Source organism: Chelon labrosus (genome assembly GCF_963514085.1).
Source record: "Chelon labrosus genome assembly, chromosome: 10".
Taxonomy (NCBI): Eukaryota; Metazoa; Chordata; class Actinopteri; order Mugiliformes; family Mugilidae; genus Chelon; species Chelon labrosus.
In genome coordinates this window covers 1,670,546-1,692,933 of record NC_140360.1, presented here as the reverse complement: position 1 = coordinate 1,692,933, position 22,388 = coordinate 1,670,546, and the positions used below count along the sequence as shown (strand labels likewise).

The window sequence follows — 22,388 nt, the reverse complement described above, 5'->3', positions numbered from 1 at the left end:
TAGAAACAAAAACCATTTCATTGAGCCACCTCTTAAAGCAAGGCGCTGATAGAGACTTCCAATTAAGTAAAATCAGTTCTTTGGCTGCTACCGTGCCCGTTTTGAGAACATGCTCACAGTGGGAAGGGAGGGTTGATATCCTTCCAGAAGAACCAAAGATAGCCAGGTTACAGTCCGGTTGAATATTTATTTTATATTGCCTAGAGAACCAGTTAAATATGTCGCTCCAAAGGTTGTCCAGTGCTGGGCAGTACCAGAACAAATGTGAGAGTGAACCTTCAGCTCTGTTACATCTATGACACATGGAAGACACTGATCCAAATATTCTATTAAGTTTAGTTTTGGAATAATGCAGTCTATGTATGACTTTAAACTGAATGAACTGATATCTGGAGTTTATAGAACACTTCTGTACATTGGACAGGCCTTCCTCCCATAGTTCATCTGACTCCTAGTTCTTCTGCCTATGTATCCCTGAGATGACTTGTATTCGTTGGTGTCTCAAAAGCAGTGACAAAGCAGGAAATCAAATGTTTAGAGTTTGGTTGTAAGAGAAGTGTATCATAAAAATGATATGTGTGGCTTTATTGGGAAATCAGAAACGTGTTCCCTTACAAAATGTCTGACCTGTAAATATCCATAAAAATGTGACTGAGGGAGGTGATATCTAGTCTGGAGCAGAGGAAAAGAAGCAAAAATGTTATCTATGTAAAAATCTGAAATGCAACGTAGGCCTCTCCCTCCAGTCCAGAAACAGCCCATCCATCAAGCCTGGTTTAAACAAGTGATTGCCTGTTATTGGGGCATTTATGTAAACATTTGGTGATCCAAGGACTTTTCTTATTTCAGTCAATATCTTCAAAGAATTACTAAGAACGAATTGTGGCCAAATAACTTGATGGATGGTGGTGTACCCCCTGCGCCGGAATACCTCCACCCCCCTTTCCCCCCTCCCCCGGTGCAAGTTGTTTTGAGTTCTTATGTTGTATACTGTGCTCATATGTGCTTATGTTGCTGAGGTTTTTTTTCCCGGTCCCACACTGTACTCCCCCTGATGAGTGTAGCCTGGGAGCTGCTTTTTTTTATCCTCCCCTCTCCTCTTGTTTTTCTTCCCCTTTTCCTCCCCCCACTATTGCAATTTCCCCATTGCGGGACTAATGAAGGTTTTCTCAATTAACAAGGCTTTCAGCATCACCAAACTTTACACCATGAATACCTGGGTGACCCCTTATACCTATAGTGAGAATACAAGATTTGTGAATTGTGTTTTATTTTAAACAATTTGTACAGTGACCTTGAGTGTCGTGAAAGGCGCCTATAAATAAAATGTATTATTATTATTATTATTAAGACACTGGTTCAAGGTAAATTATTTTCACCCATTCAATAAAATTTTCTCCAAATCCAAATTGCTTCAGTGTCTTCAGCATGTACGCCCATTCGATCTGATCAAATGCCTTCTGGGCGTCAAGAGATAAATCAGCAGCCTGTGTACTTTTCACTACCACTGAGTATATCGTATTTAAAAGCAGACGGACATTACTTAAAGAAAACCAACCTGGGATAAATCCAGTCTGATTAGTTTGTACAATCGTGGAAATAAGCCTTCCTAATGTCGTAGCCAAGACTTTAGTTATTATTTTCAGATCTCAATTTAAGAGAGCAACCGGTCTGTAACTTGCAGGGTCCAACGCTTCCCTTCCCCCTTTCAAAAGCAAGCAGATATGTGCCTCATATAATCAACTGGGGAGGGTCTTACTTCTCATAGAATCGTTCACCATCCTCAGCATCAGTGGAACTATTTTGTCATGAAATGATTTATAAAATTCACAACCAAAGCCATCTGGGCCGGATGTTTTTCCAGAGGGGAAGGCTCGAATAGCATTCAAGAGGTCAGTGTCAGAAACTGGAGCATCTAAGTCATGTCTGGCTGCAAAACAGAATCAGAGACTTCCCCATTATCATTGGTCTATGCGTGCAGTCATATGCTCAATAAAAGACTGATCCTCCAGAAGAAGAGGGCTGAAGCGCCAGCTATATTTTAGACAAGACACGATATTTCGGAAGTTGAGAGAAACTGGACTGTGATCAGATATTAGAATATTATGAGAAGTAGAATCAGTAACACTGGGAAATAATTCAGCAGCTATCAGAAAGTAATCAATCCTGGTGAAAGACTTATGGACATGAGAATAAAAAGAAAACTCCTCATCTGTAGGATGCTGCAGTCGCCATATATCAACCATATTCCTTGTTTTCATTAAATCATTCAGAATTCCTACTGAAGATATAGCAGGGGGGTCAAGATGACAATTAAAATCACCCCCAATAATGACATTCAGGGTAGAGTCCAGTATCAAATCAAATGCCTTTCAGAAGAAATCAGGATTATCAATATTTGGGTCGTAGATATTAAGCATCGTTATCAGAAGATAGATTAAAAGGGTAATATTTTCATAGACTCCCTCCAATTCAGCTCCCATGCAAAAGGTGTCATCAGGTATAAGGGGTTTTACCAGGACCAGTCTGTAATAAATTAGAGTTGGCTGGGAGGGCTACGTCATCAAATACCTTCCATATGGGTCTGCTGTCATACAATCAAGGTGAAATGGTAGATTTTTTCAGAAAAGAATAGCAACCCCCCCTAGATTTGCAGGTAAAAGGTGCTTGATAAACTTAGGAAATCCAGTTTGCTCTCAACCTGCGCTGCTCATTTACACCAATGTTTCCTGAAGAAAAATTACGTCTGGTTTTATGACTTGAGATGCGAGAAGATGCGACCCCTTTTAATGACATGACCCAACCCCTTAACATTCAATGAGACCAATGTAAATTTATCGTTTATACTGCCATGTGTTATGTTATCAGATACTGACATTATCTCCGTAATAAAAGCTGCTATCCTCTCAAACGTGCACAAAATCTAATAAAACAAGACACATGAAGAACATACATTGTAACCTGAGGTAACACACTCAAACAAACCCATGAACCTGAACATGTCCCCAACCCGCCCACAAGTACTTCCCCAAACGAAGCACGGACATCCCCTCATGCTCAGGACCGCTACACGCACGGCCTGAGACCAGCCTTCAAACCTGTAGCTCACTGTTAAAGTCCTAATAATTAACTTAGCCCAGTTCTGCTGCCAGACATAATTGACCTAAGTCAGTAAAAACAAACTGTCAGTTTCTCAACTTATTAAACACAGTTATCTGGGAAATGTAGCATGGAAATAGTCTTATCGGCCCTCTGTATAAGTGTATGCGCCAAGGAACCTCAGCAATCATAAGATAGGTTCTTTAAGTCCAGGCATAGGTGTGGAAGACGCTGTCATCTACCTGCTGCACAGATGTTTTTCCCACCTAGAGAACACCGGTAGCACTGTGAGAGTCATGTTCTTCGACTTCTCCAGTGCTTTCAACACCATCCAACCATCACTGCTCAGGGGGAAGCTGGAGGGAGCTGGAGTTAACAGTAGCCTGGCTGCATGGACCACCGACTACCTCTCCAACAGGCCGCAGTATGTGAGGCTTCGCAGCTGTGTGTCTGATGTGGTAGTCTGCAGCACGGGGGCGCCGCAGGGTACTGTGCTCTCTGCCTTCCTCTTCACCCTGTACACATCGGACTTCAGACACAACACTGACAGCTGCCACCTCCAGAAATTCTCTGATGATACAGCCATTGTCGGGCGTGTGTCTCAGGGAAACAATCTGGAGTACCTGGAGGTCATCGCCAACTTTGTGGACTGGTGTGCTCTGAACCACCTGCACATCAACACCAGCAAGACAAAGGAGGTGGTGATTGACTTTAGCAGGAAACCACAGCTGACTGCACCGGTGAACATCCAGGGCTTGGACATCGAGGTCGTGGAGGAATACAAGTACCTGGGTGTTCACCTTAACAATAAACTGAACTGGACACATAACACAAACGCCCTGTACAAGAAGGGCCAAAGTCGTCTCCACCTGCTTAGACGACTGAGGTCCTTTGGAGAGTGCAGGACACTGCTCAGGACTTTTTATGACTCTGTGGTGGCTTCTGCCATCCTGTATGCAGTGGTCTGCTGGAGCAGTGGAAGCTCAGAGAGGGACAGGAAGAGACTGAACAAGCTGGTCAGACGGGCCAGCTCTGTTCTGGACTGCTTTCTGGACTCCATCGAGAATGTGGGTGAGAGGAGGATGTTAGCCAAGCTGACATCAATCATGGACAACCCCTCTCACCCACTGCATCAGACTGTCTCAGACCTCAGCAGCTCCTTCAGCAGCAGGCTGCTGCAGCCACGCTGCTAGAAAGAACGCTACCGCAGGTCCTTCATTCCAACTGCCATCAGGCTGTACAACACCAGCCTGAGTCAATAATAACTGTCATTTTGCACAAATAAATCTGCCTTTTTGCACTGCCTTTTTGCACAAACCACTACCTCACCAACTTATAGTTTTTCCTAAAGTTTTAGCAATCTATTTATTTGTAAATTTTTTATTCCACCACCACAGTGTATATACAGAATGTCTTTATATTTGTTGTTATTTTTTTGTATATATTTTTCCAATCAGTACTTGTGTTTTTTATTCCCCTGGTAATTTTTAAGTCGTCACTGTTTTGTATATATTTTTGACAAATTCTGTGCTACTCTGACAAGTTAATTTCCCATACGTGGGATCAATAAACATGTCTTATCTTATCTTATCTTAAGACAGTGTTAATAAAAGCCATAGCCTCACTCTGTGTTTTATCCGAAGCCTCGCTGGGAAAAGTAGGCTGTGCTCCACCTTCAGCTCCCGCAGCATCCCCAAGGCCTCGGTGTAACCACGCCGCTGCCGCATCACCTCGGGCATGTAGTCCGGGAAAATAAGCATCTTGTTGCCTTTGTACTCCAGTTGTCGTTCCAATCTCCCTGATAGAAGTGGACCCTGGCGATGATGGCTTAGCGAGGCTCAGCTCCAGCTGTGGGCGGCGGCCGCAGGGTCCGGTGCGCCCGGTCGATAACCACCGGTGACCCAAAGTTGTCTTCACTGAAAAGCTTCGTAATTAATGCCTCGATGAATTCTGTTGGTTTACCCCCTCTTCATGCTCAGGAATGCCGATAATCTTAATATTGTTGTGACGGGACCGGCCTTCAAGGTCATCCATTTTTAACTTGAGCGTTGTTCTCGTCCTTCAGGCCAGAGACCGTCTTCTCCAAGCAGGTTATGTGGTTCTCATTATCCAGAACTCGCTCTTCCACCATTTCAACCTTCTCCAGTAGTTCTCTTTGAGAGCTCTGCACCACCTCTAGTGTTTGCTCTAATTGATCAAACCTGGCGTTGATATGTTCAAGGATTAGCATTGGCATGAGCAGAAGCTGAGGAAGGTCCGGGGCACTCGACGTTTTTGGGCGACTTCTTCGGCATGTCGTTGCATAAACATAACTGGTTAAGCCCCCAGTGTTCACAGTTTTCCCAGAGGCTGATGAAATTATGTATAAGACTGTCAAAATAATAATTTCACCACTGGCACGGAAGAGCCCCCTGAAAGCACATCTACTCCATGAGCTTCTCACCAGCGCCCCCGGTTTATAAACCGAGAGCTAGCTAGCGTTAGCTATAAACTATCAAAACGGTGTGTTCCCATAGCATTGCTAACGTTGTAAACTGGGGGGTCAGTATTAGTGTCTTTATTGATGCTTGAACGATAAACAAGCCTCCAGTCACTAGGTGGCAGCAGAGCTCAAACTGATCAACAGCTGTGTTGCAAGATCTCACGAGACAAACAAGTAACCAGGCCTGTGAAAACAAGCCCACGGTACACAGTTTATTTATGTTTTCTCTCCCCTGAGCTTCAGGAACTTTATATTTCTCCCAGTCTTTGATATATTTCTTCCCGTATTTCAGCCACTTTGTCCTGGGCATTTGTTCCTCAAAAACTCTCCTAAAGCCCACCATCATCCGCGCGTATTTTCAATTAAACGTCCTAACTAGAAACAAACAGATTGCCCTGCTCTGCCTCTGATTGGCTCGTACTCGTTACCATCTGGGTCAGAGCCAATTAGAAGCAGAATGGAGGTGGAGACAGGCAAGACAAACTCCTACGTTTAAATAACATAATGAAAATATCTGCTTGACAACTTATTATGGATCTGGGAACAAGCCCAAATAAGCAACTACACTTTAGAAAAAAGCCCCCAAAAAACGCGACCCGAGACTACCAATATTTGTAAGAGACTTTACAGGAAAACAAAGTCACTTATAATAAGCTGACTTGGCAACGCTGTCAACAGGCTGCCTGTTCAACCCAGTAGAAGAAGAACACAGGAACACAGGTGTAGAGCTGATGGAGGGTATCAGAGGGTATTTATCTTTATAACTGTGTTCATGTGCATAGATCACCTTTTTACTAAATATGAAGCGACTGGTCTAATTCTAGGCTCAGTTTGTCAGTCCCCTGTGAATTTCCATCAATTGATAACAGGCACCTTCAGCATCAGCATCAGGTCAACAGGTATCACCAACAGGCCGGTCATTTTATGAGCACATCATTGACTTTCCTTCTCCAGTCCGATGCTCTAGTCATGTCCCATCATGTCACGTCTTTTACGTCTTGTCATCCGTGGAGGTTAAAAAAGTAACGAGCCTGTTTTTCCAATGTAAGGAGTAGAAAGTACAGATATTTCTGTACAAATGTAGTAAAAGTAAAAAGTCGTCAGAAAAAGAAATACTCAAGTAAAGTACAGATACCTGAAAAATCTACTTAAGTACAGTAACGAAGTATTTGTACTTCGTTACTTCCCACCTCTTGTGATTACATTATCACTTCCTGTTCAACCACAGGAACAAGCTGTTACAGCTGATGAATGAATGAATGAACACTTCTACTTTACCAGTTATGGGCTCATTGTTTTGATGGAGACACAACAGCAAAAAAAAAAAGGTACTCTCGACAGAGGGGCAGCTCAGCTACTAAGGGCAAACGGGCTGTTTCCCGAGCAACAATAGCCCGTACCTGTGCACGTCAGATTACTGAGGAGATACCTGCTGATGTTCAGGAACATGATGCTCCTTCATTTAAACTCTTTGAGCTCCTTTTCTATCTGACAGTCCTGACAAGAGAACTCATCTAAACTGGATCTCCATTCTTCAGAAGCCTGAGAAGAAAATAAATGAAAACTGACCTCAGAGTCTCCAGTTTACAGTTTGGACTCTCCAGTCCAGCAGACAGATGCTTCACTCCTGAATCCTCCAGGTTGTTGCTACTCAGGTCCAGATGTTTCAGATGGGAGGGGTTGGACTTCAGAGCTGAGGCCACGACTTCATAGTGACTCTCTGAGAGTTCACAGCTACCAAGTCTGTCATGAGACAAATAAATACAATCTGTTATAATGGAAGAAGACATTTCTATGAACATGATGGGTTTGATGAGTGGACAGTTGGACACATCCTGTTGGACATTTTGTCTCCACATCAGTGGTTCAGCTCATCTTCTCTGACTGTGTTTGACAGGAAACAATCATTCTCATCATCTCTCTCAGACCTTTGTTTAGTTGAATGTGCAGATGAATGGAGACAACACTGAGTTACATTGAGGCTTCCAGACTGTCCACAGTCTGTCAGTGGATCTGATCTAGGGTTGCCAACTCCCTGAAAAATAAATAAGGGACACCTCATTGGCAGGGCCAGCCGACCCGGTTGCCTTCACCCTTCCCGGCGTGGTGAATTTCTTTAGCCCTTTTTTGCGTATGTGAAACAATTTTTTGACTATTTAACTCAAACCTGAATTGAATTAGATGCATATTTCTGAGTGACATGAACACATGCAAAACAAATTATTATTCAACTATTTATTTTTAATACAAAATAATAAAATTAACAGATTAAAATAAATATCTTTCTTAAACAGAAACCTGTCCTGCTTAACTTAAAACTGCATAAATTAATATAAAAAAACAGAAAGCAGAACATTCCTCTTGTAATAGTGCAATAAGAAAAGTGCAAACAGAAAGTGTGAGGAAAAGTTGTTGCTTTGTTGTCTTCTGGTATCTTCTTCACAAGCAACAGTGCCTCGACCAATGAGATGAGAAAGATTCCTGCTGTCAGCTCATTGGTCACAGAGCAGGAGACGGCCTGGGAATAAGTTTACTGTAAATGTTCATATAAAGCGTCCTGTTATTCATTCATTCCATTGACATTTTACAATTTATGAACCATATTTCACCATTTTATGAACATGGTGAAATATTTCCATGTGGAGGATACAGGACTGACTCAACTTTAGTTGTTCAGCACAAACACAATGAACAAACAATCAGGTTGAATTCTTTTCACCATCAAGTCATCACGAAGATGTTCTCAGGGTTTTATCCGTCAAACTAAACTCTGACCTTTGTGTGTTTCAGATCTCTTTAAGAAGTCAGACTTCTACAGTTCTGCTCTTATATATTCAGACCTCTGAGCATTTCCTGCTTCAACTCTTCTCTACAGCAACAAGACAGGAAACAAATAGAAAGAAAGACGTAAAAACAAGACCATGTGACTCGACTTCTCTCCTTAAAACGAAATGTTGAACTCAGTCAATAAAATGCTCTATTGATGGGTCAGTCTCTGTGTGGGATGATCAGTAGTTTACGGTGGCTCATGTTGATCTTAACAAGCTTTAGATAGATGTTGATGTGGAGCCACTTCACTGACTTCAGGATTATTCTGTACTCTAGAAACAGCCTTCAATATCCTCTCATCATTGTAACGTGAGGCCTCAGAGGCTGCTTCAGCAAAACTAACTTACTGATGGAGAGAATAATAAGACAGAGAAATAGAAAGAAAAGAGTCAATAACTAGAAGAACAGCTTTAAACAGCTGGAGAACATCTGGGACTAAATACAACTGACTGTGATGTTTGCAGTGAACAAGTGGAACACTGAAGAAGAATGAGAACGTCTGAAGAACTAAACTACTAATCTCCACTGATTGATTCTGTTAATGATAAGGACTCACTTAGCCTTTCTGCAGTTCCTCACAGCTGGGATCAGTCTCCGTCGTCCCTCCATTGATGTTCTGTACTGATACGGGCTGAACTCCTCCAGAACCTCCTCTGACATCTGCAGCATGTAGGCCAGAGCTGAGCAGTGGATCTCAGAGATATACTCTGATCTGTTCTCTGACTTCAGGAGCTCTTGGATCTCCTGATGAACTGAGAGGTCGTTCATTTCCATCAGACAGTGGAAGATGTTGATGCTTCTGTCAGGAGAGATTTTATTAGTGTTGACCTTCTTCAGCTTGTTGATGGTTCTCTGGATGATTTCTGGACTGTTTTCTGTCTGACCCAGCAGACCTCCTAAGAGTCTCTGGTTGGACTCCAGAGAGAGGCCATGAAGGAAGCGAACTAACAGGTCCAGGTGACCATTTTTACTCTTCAGTGATTTAATCATGACTCTGTTCAGAAATTCATCCAGAGGTGAGTTCTTGTAGTTTCTTCCCAGGAAGTCCTTCAGCACCTCTGTCTTCCTGTTGGTGTAACAGTGGATCATGTAGACTGCAGCCAGAAATTCCTGAACGCTCAGATGGACGAAGCAGAACACCTTGTCCTGGTACAGTCCTCTCTCCTCTTTAAAGATCTGTGTGAACACTCCTGAGTACACTGAGGCTGTTCTGATATCGATGCCACACTCTGTCAGGTCTGACTCATAGAAGATCAGGTTTCCTTTCAGCAGCTGATCAAAAGCCAGTTTTCCCAGAGACTCAATCATCTTCCTGGTCTCTGGACTCCAGTGTGGATCTGTCTCAGCTCCTCCATCATACTTGACCTTCTTCACTTTGGTCTGAACCACCAGGAAGTGGATGTACATCTCAGTCAGGGTCTTGGGCAGCTCTCCTCCCTCTCTGGTTTCCAACACATCCTCCAGAACTGTAGCAGTGATCCAGCAGAAGACTGGGATGTGACACATGATGTGGAGGCTTCGTGATGTCTTGATGTGGGAGATGATCCTGCTGGCCTGCTCCTCATCTCTGAATCTCTTCCTGAAGTACTCCTCCTTCTGGGGGTCAGTGAACCCTCTGACCTCTGTCACCATGTCAACACACTCAGGAGGTATCTGATTGGCTGCTGCAGGTCGTGTGGTTATCCAGAGGCGAGCAGAGGGAAGTACTTTCCCCCTGATGAGGTTTGTCAGCAGCACATCCACTGAGGTGGACTCTGTAACATCAGTCAGGATCTCAGTGTTGTGGAAGTCCAGAGGAAGTCGACACTCATCCAGACCGCCAAAGATGAACACAACCTGGAACTCTTCAAAGCTGCAGATTCCTGCTTCTTTGGTTTCAGGAAAGAAGTGATGAACAAGTTCCACCAAACTGAACTTTCTCTCTTTCAACACATTCAGCTCTCTGAAAGTCAATGGAAATATGAAGAGGATGTCCTGGTTGGCTTTGTCTTCAGCCCAGTCCAGAGTGAACTTCTGTGTTAAGACTGTTTTCCCAATGCCAGCCACTCCCTTTGTCATTACTCTTCTGATTGGTCCATGTCTTCCAGGTGAGGCTTTAAAGAGGTCTTCTTGTCTGATGGTTGTTTCTGGTCTGTGTGGTTTCCTGGATGCTGTTTCCATCTGACTGATCTCATGTTCATCATTGACCTCTGCAGTCCCTCCCTCTGTGATGTAGAGCTCTGTGTAGATCTTATTCAGAAGGGTTGAGTTTCCTGCTTTAGCAATCCCCTCAAACACACACTGGAACTTCTCCTTCAGAGTAGATTTAACTTTACGTCCACAAACTGGAACAACAACTCCTGAATGAAGAAACAAGAAATATGATGAATGAATAAACTCTCCAGTAAATATTCCAACATGTCATTGCTCTAAAGAATGAGTGTGTGAATATATCTTGGTTCATCTCTGGAGACATTAGTAAATGTCCCATTTCTCCAGCAGCTTCAATGTTTAGAGAAATCCTCTTACTGCTCTGCAGACAGTCAGCCAGCTCCTCCTGCTTCATTCTCCTCAGGAAGTTCATTGTGATCTTCACAAATAAATCTCTGCTGCTCCTCCTCTGCTCTTCATCCTCACCCTCCAACACCTCCTCATCCTCCCTCTGACTCTCTGAGCATTCTGGGTAATCTGGACTCAGAACCTTCTGGATCTTCTTCAGCTCCTTCTTCACAAAAGTGATGATGTTGTCCTCCAGCAGCTGGAACAGAATACCATATGAATGACACAAGCAGACTGAAATCATGGACAAACATCAGATCCATGTTGGACACACTGACAATCCACTGGTCTACAAAGTGCAGCATGGAGATGATGGAAAGTAGTTGTTGTACATGTACAGACCAGAAAGATGGAGTCCAGCTGTGTCTGATGCTGCTGGGCAGACTGACCACTGAGAACCTCTGAGCTCCGCTGGTGGACTCTGTGGACCAGTCATCAACAATTAGCTCTCATCATGTCTGTCCACACGGAGACAAACACAAGGTAAATGTCCCTGGAGTGATATGTGGATGTGAAGAGTGAATCAGATGAGTCTCTGTAGTGGTAAAGGTTTACTAGTCCTGCTGATCCCACTGACCATCAACAGCTCAGTCTGCAGCTGTTTCATAAAGCTTTGCCTCCCTGATGGATCAGCTGGAGAAGGAACCCAGAGCCAGAGACTGAAGACTGTAAAACGTCCACCAGTCCACAGTGAGTGACTGACAGGCCATTATCAGCCACACAGAAAACAAAGCAGACAGAAACATTAAGAAACCTCAGACTCTCTGACTGATCATGTTAGAGATGATAATCCTAGCGAGGCACATGTTCTTCACCTCAGAGCCATCAGCTGTTTCTTTGTCTCCTCAAACATATTTCACTATTTTAACTTTGGACACTTAGAAACAAAGTGTCTACACAAAATAGCCTGGATGTCCTTCCCCCCAACTCATCCTGAGTTTATCTTCTCTACGACTCAAACAAGGTCTTCAGGTCAGAACTCAGCTGTCCACCTACACCTGAAGGACAAGGGACAACAATGTCCACATGTTCTGAACATCTGAGGAGTCTCTGGACATTAATGGATCATCAGAGAACCACCAGGTTCATCAGAACAGGTTCCTCCAGGTCCAGGTGCAGGTCCAGGTGAGTATCAGGTCATTAACAGACTCTCGTCCACTTCTTCTGCAGCGTTACAGCTGATGAGTTTCATCTGAGTCTCTACCATGAAGAAGACCTGCAGGCCGAGGCCTCAGACGTGGAGCTGCTGACTCTCTTCCTCAGTGTTTCATACTAATGTGCAGACTGTGTCTACATGAACTCTGGTTAGCTTAGCATTAGTTTAGCTCCTCCTCTCCTCAGACACATCTCATCTTCTCTCTCCCTGATCCACAGTCAAACAGAATGAAGACTTGTCTCCATGAAAACAGACTGAACAGCTGATTAAAGACTGAAGACACTACTCTGCTTCAAAGATCAGTCTCTTATCTGTCTCCTCCTCTAAGGCCTGACACTTACTGTGTCGGCCATTTTAGAAGATCTTTGTAAAATAAGCAAGAATTCAGCAAGTTACTCAAACCATGTGACTTGTATAAAGTTAGTGATTGTTCTACTGTATATCTATATGTTGTCTATCTTCTTCTTCCAGTGTGTCTATGTTGTTTAAGATCAACATCTGTTTATCTTCTGAGGAAACATCTACAACATCTAAGCAGCAGAGATGAAACAGACATGAGCAAGTCAACGTTTATTTATCCTCAGCTCCTCAAGTCAGACAGATTTACTGACACTTTACCTCTCTGGAGTAGAACCACATCCCCCTTTAAAATCTTCAAAAAACTTCTTTGACCGGTCGCTCTTCAAGGACACATAGCTGCTTCCAGGTCCAGGTCCAGGTCCCTCCAGTCTGTCCTCTCTCTGGTCCATGCTGCTGAAACACTAATCATTCATGTTGTAAACAGATCAGCTGATCCTCCACTGATTGGCTCTTATTCATCAGCTGCTGTACTTCTACTATCCGTCCACTAGATGGAGCCATGGAGGACACACATGATGCGTTCACTGACACTGAGACTTTCAACAAACTCAGGTCCATCATGATCAACGTATATATTTTATACTATCTTCCAGTTCATAGACTTTCTATATTTTATACAGACATTAAATATCTTGTATATATTTTTAGACACATTCTTCATATACTAGTAAACCTTCTGTTCATTTATTCCTTTTGTATTCTGTCTTGTAACATGTTGTGGTGTCTTGTCAGCAGATATGTAGCACAGTGGGACCAGGAGAAACACAATCTCACACTAATATGTTTTCATTCATATACTGAGGAGGTGACAAGAAACACCACTTGAGTCTTTAATAGATTTACCTTCTATATAGAAAACTCTAGATATCAGACATAGATTTACATATGAACACAACATATCTCATGTCCATTCCATGTTTTAAACTCTTCTATATTCTAGATAGAAATGTGTATATCATGTAGAAAGTGTTTCTATGTTGAACTGGAGTAAAAGTACTTAGTTACTTTCAGCGCTTCCCGTTAGAAAAGCAGATGAAACTTCTAGAGACAGATTTCAAATCAAAGACTGTGTCATGGATGGAAATAATCAAATAAGTTGAAATCATATTTAGGAAGCAGGTCTGGCGCTGATCACGCAGAGACTATAAATGGTGGATCAGTTTCATACTAGTCCTCCTCCAGACTCTGGACTTTCAGCTCTGACTCAGATTAACGTGAATTTATGGAGCTGCAGATTTCTGCTGCTTCTGTTGGAGCTGAGCTGCTGACATCTGATGTTAACCAAGAAAACATTCAAAACTGCTTCATTACCTTTAGACGGAGTTTGACACGGAGAAAAAAATATCTGTGACACGATCCTGGAGAAAGAGAAACTAAACTGAAACCAGGAAACAGCCTGAGAGGAGGAGTCAACACAAACGTTTCATGACTCAGATTAAAAGTCTGAAGATTTCTTCAAATCAATCAATAAATAATGTTTTGTGTCATGGACTAAAACCTAAATAATATTCCAGGTTGTATGAAGATGACGGAGCTCTCAGCTGGACTCGAACCCGGTCCTGAATGTTTGTGGATGTTTAGCGTGAGTTCAGACTCTTAACGTGTTGTCTTCGTGTTCACTGAACCTTCTGTCCTCCCGCCTCAAACTGACTGTGTAATAAACTGATGAGTTGATTCTAAAATGATGAGAGTTCTTGTTGTTTCAACCTTTGCTCATTTATTGACAGAGTGCTCTTTGAACACACTTCTCAACCATAACACAACTAACGGAAAACGTGCATGCCTCGTACGACCGTAACTGTCGCAACACATCTGTCGTAAAACACGTTCTCTGACATATTTTTATTTTTTTTAACATCATCCTTGTTAATGCCTACAAACATCAACTCTTCAGTCACATCACAGTAAATTCCCCTTATGGTCTGGAACCATTATTATCCATTAGCCATTAATAGCCCTATCAACAAACAACTTTATATTGGATCAATACAATATCAGATTCCCTTTTGAACAACTTCAACATAAAGTCCTTTACAGATCCAGTCTCTGGACAGGTTTAACAACTCTCCCAGACCTGGTTTGAGACAGTCCATTAGGGGTCACCTTTGGACCAGGAGAGCTCCATCCTGGTCTGGCCTGAGTCTCTGGTGGATTTGGTTTTGTAGTGGTTTTGACCACTACAAAACCACATCAGGCAGTGCTTGGAGATGGCGGCGGTTTGGCCTGTACAGGGCTCCTTGCTCTGGAACAATGACATATGATCTCTCAGTGGTGCTCTCCCCAGCCACTTCTGGAGGTGTGGACCAAGTCTTTTGATTGTCCAGCCTAGTGAGAACAGGGCCTCCTGGCTGCAGTGGTGTGAGCGCTTTCACACCATGTGGCTTATTGTAGTGGAAAGCTTGCTTACTCTTCTCCACAGCATCCTTATGTCTGACGTGCTGCCGCTTTGGCCATTTTGGTTGCAGGGTTTGAGGCTACAACTGAAACACAACAAAAACCTGACTCTCTGATCTATAAATGGAGCTGAACACAAAGAAACAGGGCTCTCAAGTGTCACGCATTGAGCGTGACAGTCACTCATTTCGGTCTTTTGTCACGCACTCCCGCCACACATTGAATTTCTCACGCAGAAAAAATATTTATAATATATTTAATATGCCGCAGCGCCCAAAATTTCTCTGGTCGCGCCTCTCTCACTATGGAACCGGCAGAAAGTGTGTGCAGTGAGAGATCGTCAGGTGTGCCGTGGCAAATTATCCAGTTTCACATATTGGCCTGTATTCCATTAGCGGCCGGGTCTCGCTGTCAGCGGAGGTAAATAAAGGCCGGTCTCTAATAGCGGCCTGGGCTATTATTAGAACCATCTCGGCGGGTCAGGGTTTCAGCGGCACGGTGTGGGAGGATCCCCTCAGCGGGACCTCTCCCCGGCGTCGGCCGGCCCCCGCCGGGCGCATTTCCTCCGTGGCGGTGCGCGGCCTGTAAGTGCTCGGGGCGAAGGTGGCTCGACGGCTCCGGCCGCGAGCTTTACAGCGACCCCCCGCATCTCACCTCACCGCTTCCCTGGGGTCGTGGAATCAGTGCTCACTGCGCCCTCTCTCGCTGCGGGGAGGGACGGGGCCCACTCGCTCCCGGCGCGACTGCCGACCTGCAGCGGACTCACTGTCCTCAGTGCGCTCCGACCGCGTCGCGCCGCTCATTTGTTGTTAATGTTCTGTATGCATACCATGTTATGGTAACTGTACGTTTTTAATAAATTAACCTAGTATTTTATAGGTTCAAATAGACACAAAATCTTGTTTTTATTCATTCTACTCGTAGTTCGTTTTGCTCAAATAGAAATTAAGGCCTGCCTCTAATTCTGGCCTCCTTCCAATAAAGGCCTGGACCGCGATGCGCTTGAGTAAAATAAAGTATTAGAGGAAATACGGTATAAGACTTTTTTCTTTGTGTTTATTTGATTCATATTCAAGACACTTTGACAAGAATGACTTTATATTGTTACTTTAGGCTACAGAGCTGTGGGGGGGGGGGGGGGGGGGGGGTTGGTGGATGTCACTCTTGCCTGTCTTCAAAACTTGAGAGCCCTGAAGAAATACAAAAATGGCACCAACCCTAAAACCTAGTGTGTATGTACAAGGAAGTACTACGAGAATGAGAACATGTATAGAGTATTAAATCAAATCAAAGTTTATTTATATGGCACTTTTCATACATAAAAGCAAAACAAAGTGTCTCAGAGGCTAAAAACAACAAGGACAAAAACCCAAACACCAAGGTGCAGAGCCACCCGGGCCAGAGCCGCCCACAGGACAGCAGCATTTCCTCAGCGTTCTGACCGGGGCCTCCTGCTGGTTAAAACTGGTGGTGTTAAAAAACACACAGTAGTGGTCAGACACACCCACGGACAGGCCATAGGTTATGACCAGGTCCAGGGTGTGAAGGCGGCTGGTGGTGACGTCACCGTACCGAGGTGAGGGAAGTGGACCAGTGATAATTGGCTGCTTCCCCGTGTCCAGCAGGCGATCCACCAGGGAGACGAAATCCTGTTTGAGGACCTCTGACTGGTGATTTTTGAGGTCGTTGATGCCGGCCTCCAGGACCAGCGTGGAGGTCGAGTTGTGCTGTGCACTCAGCTGGAGGGCAGAGGACCTGGCTGACGCTCCGCTTGCTGCCTGGAGATGGGGCGGAGGTGGGACGGAGCCTGACGTTCGTGTTAGTGGTGCCGGGCCACGGTTGCTCCTGGCCGAGGTGGAGGGGAGGGGTCGGGCTGGACCAGAGGACCCCGGATCCTGGACTGGTGAGAGCCACGACCAGCTGGATGGACAGGTCCCGGGGGCAGCCTGGACAAAGCACCCACGGGGGGGAAATCCTGCAGGCTTAGGATGTCAAACCTGTTATCCAGTGGCAGATCTGGAGGAGGAGGAGGAGGAGGAGGAGGAGGAGGAGGGGATGGACGAGCCCCAGCGCCCCTGTGCACCACTGACCAGGGTTCCCTCAGCTTCAGTGGAGTCAAGCTCACCAGAGCCTCCCCTCCATCCTCCTGGATGAAGTACTGCGACTCCACGGGACGTAGGCAGGAGGTGGAGGGTGCCGATGTCTTGGGCTTGGCTCCCTAGTGCCGGAGTTCCGGTGGTGATAGAGCCGGCCAGGAGTCTACAGGAACAGTAGTGATGGACACACGTGCCCAGGTGTTAAGAACTGCATTGATTACAGGCTTCAGGTTTTCCTCATCATCTGACTTCCTGGCTGACGCTGAAGTTGGCCGCTAGGTGGCAGCAAAGAATCTAACTGTCATTTACATACCTTAAAGAAGAAATGCACATTTTCTAGCAGTTTGTGGTGTCGTCTCCAGCTTTGAGTGAAGTGTGTTTGATGTATAGATGAATTATTAAAGATAAAAATGAAAATGTTAAAGATGACTGGTTGTTTATTCAAAGACTAAACGTCTGCAAGTTTCATTTTCTCAGTCAGAGCGAGTAGAAACTGTAGAAATGTTTTGTCCAGGAAGCTGTAAAATGAGAAGTCATCACCTGTCATCACCTGTCAACCATCTTTTCCTTCTATTTAATAAAACATAGATGTAGACTTTAAATCACTTTGTTTTCTTTAACATCTGAACCGACACTGAGCAAAGTCAAACCCATGAGCTTCTAGGAGATGACCTACTATAATATATGGTTTTTATATCATACTATACTAGGATGGTTTTCTATTTCCTCCTTTACATTTCAAACTAATAACTAATATAGAATGTTGTTTTTGAAGACATAGACACAGATTGCACATTAACCCTCTGGAGTCGATGGTGCGTTCAAATCACATGAACGATTTCAGACGACGCTGCATCAGTCTCCGTTTCAACTTTTGTAGAAAGTGCCGACTTCAAACTATAGACCAGTTTTTAAATTGTGTTGATAGATGTGTCTCCCTCTGGTGGTGAAACGATGAACTGCATGAAGTCAGTTTAATGATCCAAACACAGAGAAACTATGATGATCACTGCCCTCCAGTGGTCACTGTCACTAACTACAACTGTCCACATCCCATAATACTGACATTCATTGACTGCAGTATTTTAGCTCTAATGTTCATCAGGCTGATAATGAACACATATTATTACACTGATAGACTGACTGATGAGTGTTCACTGTTGAATTTAATATCAAAAGAAGAAAATGTATTTTGAATAGATTCTTAGTTCATTAGTGTATGGTACCAAACCATCAGAGCATGTTGGAGCCCATTTGGATCCAGTTCTCAGTGTCTTAACAGTACTCACAGTTCCTGGGATGCAGAGTGCTGTTAGATATAGTTTGGTAAACCCTCCTTCAGCAGTGTCCCGTCACTGTGGTGTAGAAACACGTCCTCAGGCTCCGTCCACGTTCAGAAGCATCCAGTAGGTTCTCAGCAGCTTGGTGCAGGAAGTGTTTCCCAAGAACAAGTCTCTCATACTGTTAGCATGAGGAGCTAACTAGCATCAGTCCTCAGTGTGATCACGGTTTAGCATCAATTAAGTAGAATTCCAGACAGAAAAGGCTCCACTGAGCGTCCAGTCTCTCCAACAAACAAATACACTAAGTGGTTCAGGCAGACACGGAACTAAATCACACTAACTTAAATAAATATAGATTATTGAACTAAGTTTTAGAGGTGACTTTCTGTCTCGCGCCGTCTCTTTCCTCTCAGTCCCACCCACCTGGTTACCAGGTAGGTTAACTTGAACATCACTGATTGGCTAATCAAACAGATTGACACCTGTCCATACCACAAGAAAATGGTGCATTCAGGAACCATGTTGAACATAGGACATTCCAGATACTTAATGAACCTTCCTAAATACCAGTAGTCTTCTATGTACTTTGCAGATTCATGCTGCGGGCCAGATTATTCAATTCAGTTTTATACATAAAGCGTCTATAACAATACAAATTGTCTCAAGATGTTTTACAAAACCCGGCCTGAAACCTCCAGAGCAGCCTGAAGGAGACGGTGGCAGGAAAAACTCCCTTTTAACAGGAAGAAACCTTGAACAGAACTCAGGTCATATGGAGGAATCCATCTGACTAAGGCCAGCCGGGTAGAGACAGAAAAGAGATATCCTCTCCCTTAGACATGTGTCTGAATCATTCATGAGGGACTGGACTTGATTTGTTGGAGCTCTGTGAAGAGTTGAAGTGCAGCTCTGTTGATGGTCTTAAATGGAGACCATGTGGATGAAGCTCTCCTCTCCACCTCCCAGTAACATGGTCCAGTCAGAGTCTGCTTCAACCTCTGGATCATCAGGACACAGCTCATCCTCTCACCTCACACACCGTCCTGTTTACTGCCACGGTGTCTCCCACCTGTAGAGAGGAGGAGAAAGAAGAGAGGAGGTAAAGGAGTGTTTCCAGAGTCTCCCTTCATCATCACATCCAGTAGAAAGAGCAGCAGGGACTTCACTCCTGTTCAGAGCAGCAGTGGAGCAGCTGTGGAGCTCAGCCAGTTTCCTTTCAGCTTCATGTTAACGTGTTGGAGTGAACACACACAGACCTGCAGAGACTTTTAGCATCAAGTCTGTTTCCTCTGCAGATTTGACTAATAAACTGCTGAGAGTCCTGAACGCTTCATTACTGCACCAACACTTTAGTGATGGATTTACTGCTGCTCCATTTAAACAAAGATCAGCTGACTAATAAACATGGAGGCTGTCATTGAAGAGATCTGATCAAACTAATGACACATGTGATGACTCTGCTCATGGTTACTAAATGTAATGCTGGTTCTGTGATGTGCAGGCTTCAGTCAGACTGATCTCAGAGCTGTGATCAGTTGTTGATCAGATCTGATGAATGACCACCACTGTCTCTATACATCTTGGAAGGCTGTCAGCTGGAATCCAGCTTTATTTCCTGGACACATCAACACAACAACAACAGTCGTCTTCACATCAACTCAAACACATGATCACAACAAGCTTCTGGCTCATCTGATTGGCTGACTGTTGTCTCTCTCTCTCTGTCTTTCTGTCCAATCCTGAAGCTTGTCTCCATTCTCCTCTCACAGCTTCACTGAGAAGCTGCAGGTTTACAGGAAACACTGGATCTTTGATACTAACTGTGTTTAGGACAATACTGATGAAAGCAGCATGGACTGACTGGAACCCTCTACTCACATCAGAGTCTTCAGTTTATAGTCTGGACTCTTCACAAGTTCAAGAAGCTGCTTCACATCTGAATCCTTCAGGTTGTTGCTCAGGTCCAGATGTTTCAGATGGGAGGGGTTGGACTTCAGAGCTGAGACCAGAGAATCACAGCTGATCTCTGACAAACTGCAGCTCCACAATCTGAATAAAGAATAAAAGATGAAATGATTGATGATCAATCAGATGTGTTGAGGTTTTAAATGTGTCCTCATCAATGTGTGTGTTGACCAGGAATGAAGCTCAACATTATACAGTTATTTAAATGAGTTTGTATTTGTCTTCATTTTGAGGAACAATAAAGTTTTACATAAAATACATTAAATTCAGTTGGTGATTAAACATATCAGATAGGGCTGGGAGATATATCACATTAAAACATATATGGATATATGTTTTAATGTGATACGGTATTTAAACTACTTCTGCTTCGGTCAAGGACCACATTTTGATTTCAGAGGTGGGGGGACACAAGTATTTTTAATAAAACTCTAATCTTTCAGTTGACTGTGTTTTCTAGTAGTTCTTCTAGTTTTCTATTGCTACTTTTAAGTTTAATGTTCCCTTTTTTGGTTTGACTGGTTGTAAAGCATGTAGCAAAACATTATCATCCAATTCTGTGTTTCACCTTGTTAGTCAACTTCACTCCAACTCAGTACCACCAATTTTACACTTATTTATGGAATCTATGGTAAACAGAGCTCATTTACAAAGCAGCACCCAGTGGTGGGCAGGTCAAACTGGCATCACAGGTGGAGAGAAACTGAATCTAATGTCCATTATTCAGTGGAAGGAGTCAAGTATTACATTTGATTTGAAATTAGTGTAAGAGAGAAGTTTGATTTATCAGCACTTTAAATCAAACTAATAGACTTTCCAAGATTATTGAGAGCTTTGTAAATGATGAGGAGGACCTTGAAGTGGATCTGCTGCTTTATTGGAGCCAGTGAAGGTGTTGAAGGATGGCTGGAACGCATTTCTTTGAGTAACTTCCACTTTGACTTGTAAAGAAGTCTCTTATGTCCACTTTTCTTTCTTTAGACATCCTGGCTGCGCCTAATTACCAAACACACATACACATGGACACCGATTCAAAGGTTAATGTAAATGAAAGCTCTGATATTCCAATCCTTCTAGCTGACGTGACCCAGGCAGAACAAAGGAACAATTTACAGTAGCAGATTAACAAGGACTCCTGACCACAGACTAGCAGACCGGTGTGACAGCAAGGTGGAGTGACAGCGGGGACGTCCAATCACACAAGAGACGGCAGAGCCAATGGAGGAGCTTGTGGGTGGGGCTAAACTAAGGGAAACAGGCTTCAGCTTGAGCAGCCATGCAAAAAACTGCAGTTCATCAAGTGACCGCTTGAGGCTGGCTCCAAAAGGGAGCAGATTTTCTTCGAAATTCGAAAAAAAAAGGTTTCAATCTTACAGGGTGGCCACAGTTTTTGAGGTACACTGATATAAAATATATAAAAACGTAGGGATTTTTGTTGGCTTTCAGATGGTGTTGGTTTGATTTGTGTGGGACGTACGGTTTGGACTGTAGCTTCCTCCGAGCGAGGAGTGCGCCGACCAGTTTTCTAATTTTTCCCCATATGTGTGTATGTGGAATTTGAGACCAGTTTTTCACCCAAAATAAATTTCCCTCCTCGCCTTTCTCAATCGATTGTGGCCACAATCTTCACAGTACGTGCATGGAAATACACAAAATCGTAGAGGACAAGCGGCTGACGCTGACGATGTGTTGGTTTTCCCGATAGGGCTTGTAGTTTTTGATTTATGAGCATTAGTTGGGACCCCTAATCCTAGGGTCCAGTTTTTTTGGACCTCCTTCTCACTCAGGCAGAGGTGAGAGGCAGAAGGAGACTTCAGCAGCAGGTGGCCCTGGTAGCCATGACAACCGGACCCTAACGAGCTGACACACGCTCACACACGCAGCAGAAGAGGAGCACATTCACACAGACACAGAGTGCCAAAACATTATGACCCCTCGACCCATTACAGCACTATAGTAAGGAGGCAGAATCTGACACTATGACGCCCCCATTATAGCATTACAGACACAGACTGACAAAACATTGGGCACTCTCACATCATTACATTCACTACAGTAGGGAGGCAGAACCCCAATGAACCAATGAATTAGCCTTAGGCTAGCCTTCCAGCATAGCTCTGGTATGTTAGCGAGGCTAGCCGTGGCGGCTAACCGTGAGCTAACCGTGAGCTAGCCGTGAGCTAACC

At 43.9% G+C, this 22,388-nt stretch overlaps 1 protein-coding gene across 1 annotated transcript in view; it reads right to left on the bottom strand.

Annotated features, from left to right (window-relative positions):
* Positions 1 to 17,515, bottom strand: part of LOC311495006 (protein NLRC3-like) — a gene marked incomplete at its 5' end in the record, with an annotated part of 31,385 nt that extends 13,870 nt beyond the window's left edge. The window contains 5 exons of the mRNA XM_084554288.1: positions 7,151 to 7,324; positions 8,967 to 10,788; positions 16,363 to 16,804; positions 16,949 to 17,117; positions 17,505 to 17,515. Of these exons, the coding sequence (XP_084410414.1) occupies positions 7,151 to 7,324; positions 8,967 to 10,788; positions 16,363 to 16,804; positions 16,949 to 17,117; positions 17,505 to 17,515 (2,618 nt within the window). The remainder of the gene's footprint in view (positions 1 to 7,150; positions 7,325 to 8,966; positions 10,789 to 16,362; positions 16,805 to 16,948; positions 17,118 to 17,504) is intronic.
* Between the last annotated feature and the right edge of the window lie 4,873 nt (positions 17,516 to 22,388).